Source organism: Phlebotomus papatasi, chromosome 2, assembly GCF_024763615.1.
Source record: "Phlebotomus papatasi isolate M1 chromosome 2, Ppap_2.1, whole genome shotgun sequence".
NCBI classification, from domain to species: domain Eukaryota; kingdom Metazoa; phylum Arthropoda; class Insecta; order Diptera; family Psychodidae; genus Phlebotomus; species Phlebotomus papatasi.
Window position 1 is genome coordinate 83271376 of NC_077223.1, and position 14033 is coordinate 83285408.

Genomic DNA, 14033 nt, shown 5'->3' on the forward strand with positions numbered 1-14033 from the left:
ATTTTGCGAAGCTTGGGACGCTTTGCCATTCGTTTTCACTTCATAGTAATACAAAAATCATACTTATCAGTTTTATCTTCAAGAGTAGTAGACTTTTCCACTTGAATATGTGGATCAAGTTACCTTTCTGCTTTCAAAAGACAGTCCACTATCAGCCGAAGAAATTGAAAAATGCAATAAATACCTTCTATGGCTAAAGTTTATTCATCTCTCAAAAGTTACACTTAATCAGGGATTTTTTTTGTTTAAACATTATATTTCACGACATGAGAAGATTATTTGAGAAATTAAAAAGAGCACAATATTTTGACAAAGGGAATGATTCTTTACAAAAATTCTCCTGTTTGAATTTCACTCCTAAAATCTATATAAATCTTTTATTGAACTCCATTCTTCTGTGTTCGCATAATAAATCAATAAAATAAAATTATTCAGCATAATCTGGACAATTTCTCATGTTATTTCTGTGGGTTTTTTTGTTTTTTTTTATAAAAAAGAAAATAATAAAGACATTGTTTTTTGTGAAAGAAAATTCATCTCAAGGTTCTTGAGACATTTCTAACGACGATCCCGGGAATCCGATCGACTGCGACGATCGCGAGGGGAGAGACTCCTTGAGCGTGTCCTGGAGCGACGTGGAGATCGTGATCTGTGGAAATAAATAAACCATTTCTTTCACCTCATCCACCTAGGCTTATCAACAAATAACACTTGCGAATTCCTTCGCACGCTAATATTCTCTGATATTCTAAATATGAAAAACAAAATTACTCGGAAATTGATTGACTTCCGACAAAATTGTGTCAAAAAAAAACAAAACATCTCCGACAATTGAGATTATCTTCTACAAATATACAAAAACTTTAGAATACATATTGCATAACTCTTCATAGTACAATATTATATAAAGGAAATATGAGCAATATCGATAAAAATTAACAAATTCAAAAACACCGATCATTTATTTTAGATTGTAAATCATCTTGTAAATGTTCAATATTTATTATAATAAAATTTATTGAGACTTTCGAGAGATATGACGTTTCATTTTGGAGTGATTACAGAAGATTAAGCGCTAATTTTGTTATCAAGTGCTTTTATGGAATAATAATTCTGAAATGTGGCAAATTCTGAGAATTCTACTAAATAATCAGGTAAGTATCAGTTGCGTAAATAACAGCTTATCAATGAAATACTCTCAATAATATTCCAGGAAAATTAACGACTAAAGCAGAGTATTTTTCGCGGTATGCTGCACATTTGAATTCTAGTTTTAAAAGAATGATAAACCATTAAATCAGCATTTTGTCGTAACTCATTTTTAATAATTTTTCAAGGAACAATATTTTAAATTCAGAATTATTTTTTTTTTAAAAAATGAGCCCCTGAATGCGATAATTTTGAATCAAAATAATAAAATGGCACGATGGTCAAGTGTGCTAATCCGGGCGCTTCGCTATCTGGATCGTTTATGACTAATCCACTTAAAATAAAATTTTTATTTCCGTAATATAGTCACTACAGTAACATAATATAACTATTCAAGTTTGAGAAAAAGCAAAAATAATATTTTTATCCATTAAATAATTGAGTGTAATCGACTCATTTCAATCTTGTGCCAGCTGGGTTCTTCACTAAAAATTTTCTAGTCAGTGATATTTTCGCTAATGACAGCTGGTTGATTGAAAACATTTATTGTTTTTTCCTTGAGAAAAAAGTATTTTAAATCCAAAGGTTTAATTAAAAGTGAATTAGCGAAAAGGCGACCCAGTTAGTGCATGCTGACATATTTCAGTATTATCATTATTTTATAAATTTTCTTTAATATTTTTGATAATTTCATTTTATATTATGTTTCTGAATGAAACAGTGAATAATTCTACGGATTTAGAAGAAGTAAAAAAGAATTTTATCAGTCCAAAAACAAACGTTTAAGTAGCACTCTTCGGAAAACGATCCAGTTACCCCACCTTACTATATGCAATTTTTTTGAGTATACATAACAAACATAACGCCATTTTGGGTGATTCTCTTCGATCCCGAAAATGTGCATAATCCCGGGACAGGAGCCCATGTACGTATAAGGGAAGAGCACCAGCGATCGGCAGTGTTCCTCGGATCGTCAAGTTATTGTAATATTATTGCACAAATGAAAATGAACTTTTAAAAATTATTAGCTACTTTTTACCATGTAATTCTCACAAGAATTCAGTGCATTAGTGTAGATTTAATTTATAAAACCAATTTTCCGTGAGACACCTGATTAAATTCGTGACGATCCGAGGTATAGAGTACACAGTATCAATTACATCTATTTTTTATTAATTTATTGTAAAATTATAAAGTTTAAACTCACAGATATAGCTAAATAGATCATTAATATACCGATTAGCATACACAAAAATACCAAATAGTATTTTGAGGCTTGTATTTTCAACTAAATATCGAGCATGTCTCTTAACATTCCGATCCGGGGTACTTTTCCCTTATATCTCGAAATATTAAAAATGGAGTTACCACAAATACTGATTTAACTGAGGAAATGTTTCTTCGCTAAACTCAGCGACGATTAGCAGAAACCTGTACAAAGATTTGTTTTAAAAATCTTTGAAGTGATGAAACTGAGAAAATCTCACATTTATTTCCAGGAGAAAGAAGGCTTTCGAGACGTCTTAACACGTCTTCAGACAAAAATCCACTTAGGAGGAACTGTTTTTTGAGGAAATACTGTTTGTTTGTTTTTTAATATAGCTTTGGCCGATTTTGACAGATTTAAACAAATGGCTATAAAAACGTTCTCATAGATCTGAAAAGCTTTTTATTAGAGGAACTTGCGTTTTAAGCTTGAGAATATAATCCCAAAAATATTTTTGGTCGAAAAAAGCTTTTTGAATTCCGATAAAGAATAGGGGAAATGCTTCTAATTTTGTCCAGTTTCTTATTTTGGACACTTTGAGGATAACATTGGACACTAAAAATAAATTGATTAAAATGATGGATTTTTATTCCAATATTTGATGAATAATGAATTCTATCTAAATATTTGTTCTTTTTGGAATATTTTAACACTAAATACGTTAAAATTTGAATATGATTTGAGTTGAAATTGCTTTGTTGAAAATTCAGTGTGAGCAATTGCTTACGAGAAATATGACAGAACTTCGTGGCTTACTTCAGTCTTATTTAGTTTTGGTGAAGTACTAACAAAGTTTGTTCGCTGTTTTTGAGTGATATTATTGAATATTCATTGAATATTGTGTTGATTCACGTTACTGATGATTTGTACATTTGACCTGAAGTGAGATTTGCCTTGTGAATTATATTTTTCGTGTGAAAAATGGGAAATTTTTTAAGACATTCACCAGTGAGGTGATGATTCTTATTTTGGACAGGTGTTTTTCTCACGAAATTTCGTGAAGTTTTAGCTTTTGTGATGACTAGGTTGGACAAATGCCTGGAGAAACAAAGGAGCATCATCTCTACGTAAGAGATGCAGTGAGAAATGCCTTGAAAGGCTCCCGGAAAGGGCAGAGAATGAGTGAATCCGCACGTACTTGGAGTACCGAGGTCAACTCACTTTAATGAATGATATGGAAAGTTTCTGGGCTTCTTGTGACATTCCACGTTTCCCTTACATGACCAGGAAGAGGACTTGGTAAGATTGGTTCATAAAATGAAGAACAATGGGCATCCTGTTGAGGCGGATTATCTGTCCAAATTTACAGACAAGTTGTAAAAATTAATAACCAAGTTGTCCAAAATAAGAGTCAAATTCACCCCTACATATCAATTCATTTTTAAACGTATTAAAACTAATTTTAGTAAAAATGAGATGATAAATAGCTTGCCAAGTTTCTAAACAATCCTTCTGAAGAGAGAGTAACAAGAAAAGTCAAGTAGTATTGAAAATATGGCACTTCAAACTTAGGATATCGATGCTTATATGCAGACTGTCCAAAATTATAAGCACTTCCCCTATTCTTTTATGTATTGAAAAATTTAATTTAAATCAAAGCTTTTGTCCTAGTTTGTAAGTTGAAAATTTGTTAAAGTCACCAAAAGACTTTTCCTTAGAAATTGATCAAAGATTGAACAGAAAATGCTCTTTACGAATCACAAAACTTTTTGATATCTTTTCAAAAATATCAAATCTAACCCTATTTTGATTATTTTGAAACGTATAGATAGCTCTGTAAATTCCCTAAAAGCTCTTCTAAGACGTCATTATATAGCTGTCTTTGAAAAAAGTTAATCAAAATCTTTCCTAAAGTTTAGAGTGAGTAGTTATCTGAAAAAGGCAACGATATCAGCAAATTTTTGCTGCACAGAAAAAAATATTTTGTAGAAATGTTCGTAAATGTTTGTGAATTCCTATGGGGGAGTTACAAAATGCTCGTGAATCGTATAACCCACAAACAAATTCGTAAAAGTTTGTACTTTTTCACAAACATTGTTCGTAACATGATCACTTGAACAGTTTTTGTACTTTTATAGTTATTTGTTCGTAAATGTTCATAAACACACAAAAATTGTTCGTAAAATTTTATCCTTTGTTCGTAAATGTTCGTACAATGTGCGACAGGAAAGCAAACATTTACGAACAATTGACAAAATTTATCGAACATTTTTTTTGTATGTTTACGAGCATTTACGAACAAATGTTTGTAAAAGTACAAAAAATGTTCGTCATATGACTATGTTACGAACAATATTTTTGAAAAAAGTACAAACTTTTACGAACATATTTGTGGGTTATACGATTCACGAGCATTTCGTAACTCCCCCATAAGAATTCACAAACATTTTTTCTGTGTGAGTCGCACAGCAAAAATATGCTGATTGGTCAGCAGTTCTTGAACAAAATAGTGCTAACCACTCAACACTGCTTCACGAGTGTAATTTCAAGGTTAACAGAATTCAACAGAAAATACACAATGTTCTCAGCTGAATTGAAACTGACTCATAAAGCTTAAATTAAAAAATATATAGTCATTCGAGGAGAGATGGAAAACCTTTTTTATATTCAATATTGCGGATACCTTTTGAATGCGAGACCAAGACGAATCTCACTGGTTTATCATTTGAAGACTAAATTTAAGATATCAATATTAGAAATGCCTAGATGAAAATAGTCACTTCGAAAAATAGGATTTAAAAAAAGTTGCATTTTGAGGCACTCAAAAAAGTGAAGGTGAGATGGAACACCCCTAATTTTAGCAAAATATTTACAGTTTATTTTATTAATTTAGAATAGGAGGGAAGTGATTTTAGACATGAATACTATTTCATTGAATTTATTGGAGCTTATTATATTTTTTCAGTACAAATGATTTATTTTGTGGAATATGTGGCTGATATACTTCGATGGCAATTTTGCTATCGAAGTCGGTATCAAGTCAGTCTTACCAGAAATTTGGGAAAAATAATATCTGAGATTTACTTGAAAAGATTTTGAAGACCATTGACCAAAATTTGCACCGGAAGTGTTGCCAAATTATTAAGTTCCATCTCTTTCAGACATCCAAAAAATTCAATTTCAATTTTCTCGTACACTTTTAAAGGTAGAAAGCTGTAACTTGGTGGTTTTCATTAGAATTTTGAAGGGCACAAATAGACCAAATGAGGTGGAGATCGTGCAGAGGGTGTAGGCAGGAGACGAAGTGGTCCATCTCTCCCACTGTTCCAACTCTCCTCGAATGACTATATACGATTTTTCAAAATCTTCAAATGATCCTACACATTGTAAACAATTTGCGTCAAAATTTATTTTTGAAAGAAATTGTCTGCAGCGTTCACGGCGGGACCAAACTACGTATAAATTGTGTATATACATATGTGAAAACGTCAAAATTCTGTCAAAAATACCACCCAATGTGTAGAGGCCTTAAAGCCTCTTTCGTAAAAACGTATCAAAACACTTTCACTTAATCTCTTCGGTTGACATTAGAGCTTGGGTTTCAAGGTTTGGCTGATGCGTCCTTCACATTCGACAATATCTGAACAACTCATTTGAGTAATTGAAAAATCAAGATAATAGACGACAAAAATAGCGCTTCAATCTTGCAAACAAAGACTCCAATTTCGTCATATTTAATATTTTTTTAAAGATAAATGTCGGAATCAAATATAGATAAGGAACATTTGATACAGATAAAAGTATTTATAGAAAAGAAAGAAACTATAATGAAACAACAAACAAACCACTAAATGATGCCGTGGCTGATAACGATGTAGTAGTTGGTAGTAGAAGGTAGTATTATAATATAGTAGAAGAGTAGTTGATCGAGAGTGCAGGGTATTTTCTTTTTTTACAAAAACAAAAATCAAGCTGATTGAACTTTTTAACAACACGAAATCTTCTTTTTTTTTCTTTTCACTAAATGAAACTTTTTGCACTGCCAATTTTATTTTTTTCAAAAATACTTTTCTCTTTGTATTAATTTTACGTTGGCGGAAGTATCGGAGAACGTTGAGATGAGACGAGATGAATGTCTGAATTTGGTTGGTTGGTTTGTTGGGTTGGACAGAAGACGGAAGGACACGAGGTTTTTTTTTTTAATTTGCGGTTGGTGAACCCGAAGAAATGCGAGATTTTTTTTTTGTTTTGTGAGAAGAGGAGTTCGATGGCGATGAAAAAAGGTTGCCAAAAGGAGACATCCCTTTTAATAACTCGAAGGAAGAGGCGCAGTCGGAGCGGTTGTAGAAGAGATGTGTAGAGTAGCAGGTGGTTGGTTGGTGGTTGATGGTGATGGTAGAGCAGAGGAGGGATCGATGTTCGATGAACGACGAACAATTTTTATTTTACATGAACTCTCCTCGAAGGCTTTTTTTATTTGAAGAGGAGCAAAAAGTTGAGGAGATTTGGCTCGCCGATCAGGAAGATTATTCTTATTATTATTTTTTTTTTTTTATTGTGGAGAGTAACTTCATTTGAAGCTACTCCGTCTTCCTTTTTTCCCTTCTCTGCCTCTCGTGCAAGCAACATTCAATAGCAATGATGATGATGGGTTCAGGGAAGTATCACATTTTCATGCACTGGAACTTCTCTATCAATTCGTGGCACTTATTTACTTTCAAATTTGCATTTTATACCTTTGCTTACTTCCGATTTATAGCTCGCTAACATATTTTAGCACTTCATTAAATTATTTGATGCGTTTGGGCATGTAATTGCTTTATGATTGAGACTTGAATTTTTAATAAATAAACAATGTATTCTCATTACAAATAATTTCAAGTCATGAAAGAAGCTACGAATGTCGGTCTTCCAAAAGCAGTCTAATTGCTTATGTTGAACGATAGCCAAATTCGGAAATGAACTTTTGAAGACTTGGTGATTTTAAGTACGATACGTGAAACCGATCATTAGGCCTCACTAGCCGCTCTGTCCTTACAGAATTAATCTATTATTTGGAAATCATCTTGATTACCAACTGTGATCTTCGAAAACAATCCTTTTTTGTTCTTTAGCTATGTTCGAATTTTGACAGTAACCATTGCAGTAACATAATTAAGTCTATGAAAACAGTCTGATCACTAGAGTGTAAGGCTGTTCAATTTCTTAATAACCCCTTAAAGAGTGACTGATCTTCATTTTGAAATTTGATACAAGTTACTTTGCCTGTTGGTTTATCGAAATCGAAAAGTACTTATCATTCGGTCTTTAATTCCGAATTAGTTGTTTTGATCGTTTCTATCCGAACATCCGAAAAGAGTTGTTATTTCTCTTTGAATGATTCTAACTGTCTCTACTACACCCGGTTCCTATTCCAGCCTTCGGTTTCAGTTTTTGTTGAAGAAAGTCCGGAATTCTCGTTATAGAAAATTAATAGCAGTCAGTCTGAAGCACGTCTTCAAACGAACGTAGTGAACTTTTGATACTGCTTATCTATCGCCTGTTATACCAGTTATACTTTGTTCTGCAGCCTAGTTCGTATTTTAACTATAACATAATTAAGTCTATGAAAACAGTGATCACTAGAGTTTAAGACTGCTCGAATTTTTAATAAACCCTTGAAGAGTAACTGATCTTCATTTTGAAATTTGATACAAGTTACTTTGCTCGCCGGTCTTTCGAAATCGAAAGCACTGATAATTCGGTTTTCAATTTCGAATCAGTCATTTTGATCTAGCTCGAGCCACAGTTCCTGAAAGATAGTTTCTCTTTGAGATCGATTCGTCCCAATCATCCTTACTATACTCAGTTCCCATTTAGATCTGCCCGAGCATCGGTTTTCCATGAACTCATGCAACTCTACGATCTTCAAATTTTTGTTAAGGATAGCGCGGAATTCCCTTTATAGAAAATTAATCAAATCAATCTGTTGTGTGTCATCAAGCGATCGTAGTAAACTGTTGGTAGTGGATTTCTTTCCTCTGTTGTACCAGTTATACCTTATTCTGCAGCTTCGTCCGATTTTTAACAATAACATAATTAAGTCTCTGAAAACAGTCTCTTTCAAGATTGCTACAAGAAATTAGCACCATTGCCTATTCAAAGAGAGTCACGAACCTGGGGGCTTTGATTGTGCTTTCGGAATAACTCGTCGAATGTTCAAACTCCCACCTAGCGTAACTAAAGCGATAGCCAGCAACGAGTTTTCTGTTCGAAATACCGCGACGGTGACGGCCTCCCAAATGTTCAGAAATCTGTGGCTACTAAGGAGAACTATTGCTTTTTCCACCGTAAGAATTTACATTAAAGCGAACCCTGTTCCGAACACGTTCGTTGAACAGCGTTCCGATACGGAACTTTCGTTGCTAGGTATCGTAACTTGAGGTTAGCCGCCGTTATAGCACCCCTCAGTTACCACTCCAGCTGGACAATAATTGGTACCATTTGCTTAGAAGAGTCTTCGTCAGGACAAGCTTTCGCCCTCCAACATTCCCATCAACTGCTAAACAAGGAACGCTATAACTTTGAATTTTAGGATCTTTACCGATTCGTTTTCTAACTCTGCTGTTCTATCCTAGCAGATTCGAAGTTCTTACGTTTTTCGTCCATCAAAAACATTGCAAGACCCAAAAATACCATCAAATCCTGAAACAAACTTATTAGAACTTACTGATCTTCAATCCCAAGATCACCCAGAAGTTTGATCTCCTCCAGGGCTCCTATCGATCCAGGATCCTTTCCCTGAAAGTATGCCAGCCCCCCTAGAAAAGTGCCACGTTTTGACGAGATTTGGATAAGGTTTGTTGTGTTTGGGAAGAGATAAGTGAAGGAATGCATCTGTAGGGAAGAGAGAGAGAGAGAGAGTAGAAGCGAAGGATGGTCCAGTAGACAACACATGCTCTCAGATTGGTTGGTTTTGCGCCCTGGGAGATCGCCGAATGGTTTTTTTTGTTCGGTTGACATTTTCAGGAGTCGGCGGGACGAGACGACACGCGAAAAAGTGGCGACGATTGCGTCGAGGAAGAGACGAGGATGCCAATCCCAAAATGGACTACTAATTGATCTTCGTCCAAATTATAGGAAGCAGTCAACACTCATTTTTTTTGTTGACGCATCCAGGAGGACGAATTCAGGTGATGGCGAAGAGTGGGAGAAAAAGGCGAGAAAGTAGTTTGGCAATTGTAGCTACGGTAGATGTGTACTTGTGGATGTTGTGATGATTGTGGTGGTTGTGGATCATGGAAGAGAGCATCCTGAAATTTTTACGACACACTCCATTTTAAAATCACACATTTTTCTACGTGCTTCAATTGTTTTCTTATGCAAAAAAAAAATTATCAAAAAAAGTTATCAAAAGTGTAGAAAAAATATTTACTGCGAGGAAAAATATCGTTCCCTTTTCTTTCTTTTTTTTTTGTCTGAGAAATTTTCCTCGCAGCAAACAATGGTCTTCGAACTGGTTTTTTTTCTATCATTTTTCTTGTGTGTGCTTCATAAGTTTGAAAACAAAATCATGTTTTGCTCAATTGAATTGCAAATTGGGTGTGTTTGTTTTAACTGGGTTACCTGTTTGGGCCAAAGAAGTCCAAAGAGGTGTAAAAAGTATGGTACAATTATCATCTACGTCTAATTTTAGTGTATCTCCACAGATAAAATCATACAGAATTTTTTTTTCTTTTTGAATAGATGAAACAAAAGTGAAAATATGAGAGTGAAACATTACAAATTTTAGCAATTAATGCAAATACAATGCTAGGTATGAGAATTGATCCAAGAAAAAATATTAACATAAAGTTTTACACTGAAAATATTATCAAATAAAATAAAAAGCTTACTTCATTTCAAAGCTGTAAAAGAAAAATTAGAAAAACGTTCAAATATCTACAATTTCGAAAAATTTTCAAACTAGTAATTTAAGGTTATTCAATTTCCTTCTCTATGTTATAACAAATTTTTATATATTAAAACTAAATCTTCAAATCCGCTTTTAAAAAGTTGTTTTGGAAAGCTCGCGTGGAGTATAACAACCCTTCTGACACCCCAACTTCATCGGATTTAATCGAAGTTCCGATTAATCGAAAAATCGCTTTTCGAAAATTCAATGAGGGGTGATTTTTCGAAATCACCTCTATAATGGATAATAGCCCTGTGTTAATCAATGAACGCATCGCACGCTGCCCAAAAATGAGTCTCCGGGATGTAAGCCCATTCAAGATGAAGGGCTGCCTTGAGCGGATTGACACTCTGGTATTTTTTAGTCATGACATTGACCAAGAAAATGTCCCCATTTGATGTCGAGAGAATTTGAATTCGTTGATCGTGGGGCCAAATTACGCTTGAAATCAATAACGAAAAGTTGTTGTTTGGCCAATATTCTTTGACGCGCAAATTCTGTAATGATTCCGAGGCTTACTGGAATCTCCACTATTCTTAACAGATTTTTTGTGTAGTCTACTACTCATGGCTTCAAAACTTCTTCCAAGACAATTTCTCGATACATATTGATATTCATTTTGACCCCATAGTCCGAAAATACCAAAGGAAAACGATAATTTGACATCGCGGAAGTCCATACCATAAAAAATTGTGGTCCTTGACTTCCGGTGGACGTTCAAATGTTGGAATTATAGTATGACCGTTCATAAGGTAGATACAACTATTTTACTTGTTCACGGATTGATTAATTAGTTAATTTTGCCCATTAGAGCAATTGACAATTGACTTCGGCAATTGGCCTCTAACGGCCAAGTGAAGCAATTCATTCACTTAATCGAGCATAACTTTTTCTTGAACATCGATAAAACTTTATGCTTTTTGGAATCTTTAAGGATTTATATAGAGGTCGTTTTAATATATTTTTCGCGTAGTTATTTGCAATATGTGCGTCTCAGGGAGCGTTTGTCTAGAGCTATGAAGCGGATTTCGTTCAATTTGATTCTTCACCTAAGGGCGATGGTTGACAATGATGCAGTTTTTTTCGACATCCACCAAAATCTTATCATACTGACAATATTCATGTATCGAGTTATATTTCAGAATTCAATAAATTTAATCCCATTCAGGTTTTGAAGGGGCCTTAATACGGGTTTCAGACCTAAGGGCCTTGACAGACTTGAGGATTAGCCGAGAGACGGCTTAGTGTAATTATATTCCAAATAATGGTTTAACCACATTTCTATCATTTTCCACTAAGCCGTTTCTCGGCTTAAGTCCTAAGTGTGTCAAGGACCTAATGCCCTAGACACACTTACGACTAAAGTCCAGAGACGACTAAGCTAGTTCATAGCCAAGTCAGTTCCTGACACACTACAAATGAGGATTAGCATTCACTGGTATCCACAAAACATAACTTTCCTGGGTTTTTATGCAGATATTTCTACTGAAATGCACAAATACTCCTCTGAAAATTAAACTGTTTGTAATATCATGTCTCAGTACACGTCCAATAATTATTGTTAATTACAATTATTTGTGAGGTGGAAGCTAACTCGCGACTTAAGCCAATTTTGGCGAGTCTAGTGAATAATTCTTGTTGTTATACGTGAATTGTGAAGAAAATTTAAAAGTAGTTTCATTTTCAAAGGAATACTAGTGCATTTCAGTAGAAATATCTGCATAAAACCCACGAAAGTTATGTTTTGTGAGTGCCAGAAAATGTTAAGCCTCGTTCGTTGTGTGTCAGGAACTGACTTGGCTATGAACGAGCTTAGTCGTCTCTGGACTTTAGTCCAGGACATAAGACTTGGCTATATGGCTTAACTGCTCTAATTTCTTATCAATTACGATTTTTCGGAAGAATTTACCTTAAGAGTGGATTATTACAGATAAGTAACCTATAGGGTTATCAAAAAGCATTAAAATTGTTCGCTATTTAGGATTTTGAGACCTTCGGGAACTGTGCTATACCTCTAATCTGAAGACTCCATTGGAACCTCTCCGCACAGAAAAAAATATTTTGTAGAAATGTTCGTAAATGTTTGTGAATTCCTATGGGGAGTGACAAAATGTTCGTGAATCGTATAACCCACAAACAAGTTCGTAAAAGTTTGTACTTTTTTCACAAACATTGTTCGTAACATTATCATTTGACGAACATTTTTTTTTGTACTTTTACAAACATTTGTTCGTAAAATTTTGCCATTTGTTCGTAAATGTTCGTCAGGAAAACAAACATTTACGAACAAATGACAAAATTTTACGAACATTTTACATAATACTTAGTTTAATGCTTGGAAGTTCCTAAAGAGCCATGGCTCAAATCCATTAAGAAGATTGAGATTAAGAAAATTGAGTTGTCCGCAGACAGTGCTCTTTCCCCTATTTTTCATTTTTAAATTTAGCTAGAAATTTTTATTTTTTTAATTAATCAAATTGAAAAATTAAATTTTAGATTTCAAATTCTTGAAAAACGCATTTTCCCTGAATTTTGTAAAATATCTTGATTGAACTCTTGTTTTTTATTTGTTTTAAAATTTATTTATATTATTTTACTAAAGAAAAAAGTCATCCTCAATAAGTTTATGAATTTTAATTTCTTTTTTAATTTAGCTTTTAAATTCATATATTAGATTTTTACGCATTTTAAGGGATATTAATATTTTTTTTTGTGTGAGTAAAATAAATTTTTAGAGTGGACCAATTCTCATTGCCAGCAGTGTTTGCTTCTCAAAAGACATTTTAGCTTGATGAGATGAATGTGTTTTGTGCTTGACCAAAAAAGTGACTCTACAGAGTGAATTGTCCAGAGGAATATCCCATCCCTGGGATATCCTTTCCCAAATTTCAGGACAATTCACTGGACAAAAATGAGTGAGCAAAAGTGGAGGCGTGAGATTCACTTAAATTAGGCAACATTTTACTCTACCTGCCCCTGTACCTATTGCGTCCACGGCGTCTATCGTCGCGTCGAGAGCGTCCCGAAGACATCTCTACCCGGATGCGAGTTCCGCAGCAGCGTCTGCAATTAAAGAAAATTGGGTCATTTCCGCGGAAAATCGTTCAAGTGCGAATTCTTTTATCTTACGTTCCGTCCAAGCCACGAACCGCATCTTCAGCATCGCGTCTGTCCTCAAATTCAACAAAGGCGAAACCTGGAGGATTCCTGGCCACCCAAACATTCCTCAGTGGCCCATATTTCCCAAAAGCACTCTCGATTTCGTGCTTGGACGCAGATGAACCCAAATTCCCCACGTAAACTTTGCACTGAAGATCCCACTCACGGTAGCGAGACATTTTCTACGGTTTGTAGCTGCCTGAAATATACCGTAAAACAGGAGGAACTTGAGTCAAGAGACAAAGAGGCGAAATTCAACGCAAAAGAAACTCTTCCAAGGACGCATTTGGAAAGTGGCTGAGAATCAAATATGGCGGTGACGCCCAAAAATATGGAACACATTTCTGAATTGAATTTTTCAGTCACTTCCTGAACGTTTCCTTGGAAAAACTCACAGGAAATGTATATTGTGAGAATTAAACTATAAATTAGCAGTAAATCTAGAAAGATTTTTCACCTTTTTCTGTTGATAAATCAGCAAGAAATAAGAGAAAGCACTGTGACCACAACTTTTCCACTTAATACCTGACTGAGCTGACTGACAACTGAATGACAGCGAGCACGCTTCCCTGAATGCTTTCGGAG

General features: G+C 34.4%; 1 protein-coding gene across 5 annotated transcripts; it reads right to left on the reverse strand.

Annotated features, from left to right (window-relative positions):
- Positions 1-181: 181 nt before the first annotated feature.
- LOC129804715 (RNA-binding protein 1) lies at positions 182-13998 on the reverse strand. 5 transcript variants are annotated; one of them, XR_008752016.1, is made up of 5 exons: positions 13906-13975; positions 13419-13647; positions 13260-13352; positions 8513-9648; positions 6299-8190 (listed from the first exon to the last, which is right to left on the reverse strand). XR_008752016.1 is itself a non-coding variant. In XM_055852263.1 (4 exons), exons 2-4 carry the CDS (start codon positions 13625-13627, stop codon positions 559-561), a joined length of 381 nt encoding a protein of 126 aa, XP_055708238.1. In that variant the 5' UTR covers positions 13628-13647; positions 13906-13998; the 3' UTR covers positions 182-558. The 5 variants fall into 5 exon arrangements, 4 of the variants coding, with proteins under 4 accessions (XP_055708238.1, XP_055708236.1, XP_055708235.1 ...); XM_055852263.1 differs by lacking the exons at positions 6299-8190; positions 8513-9648 and adding an exon at positions 182-649 and having other exon boundaries at positions 13272-13352; positions 13906-13998; XM_055852261.1 differs by lacking the exons at positions 6299-8190; positions 8513-9648 and adding an exon at positions 182-649 and having other exon boundaries at positions 13906-13995.
- Positions 13999-14033: the final 35 nt, after the last annotated feature.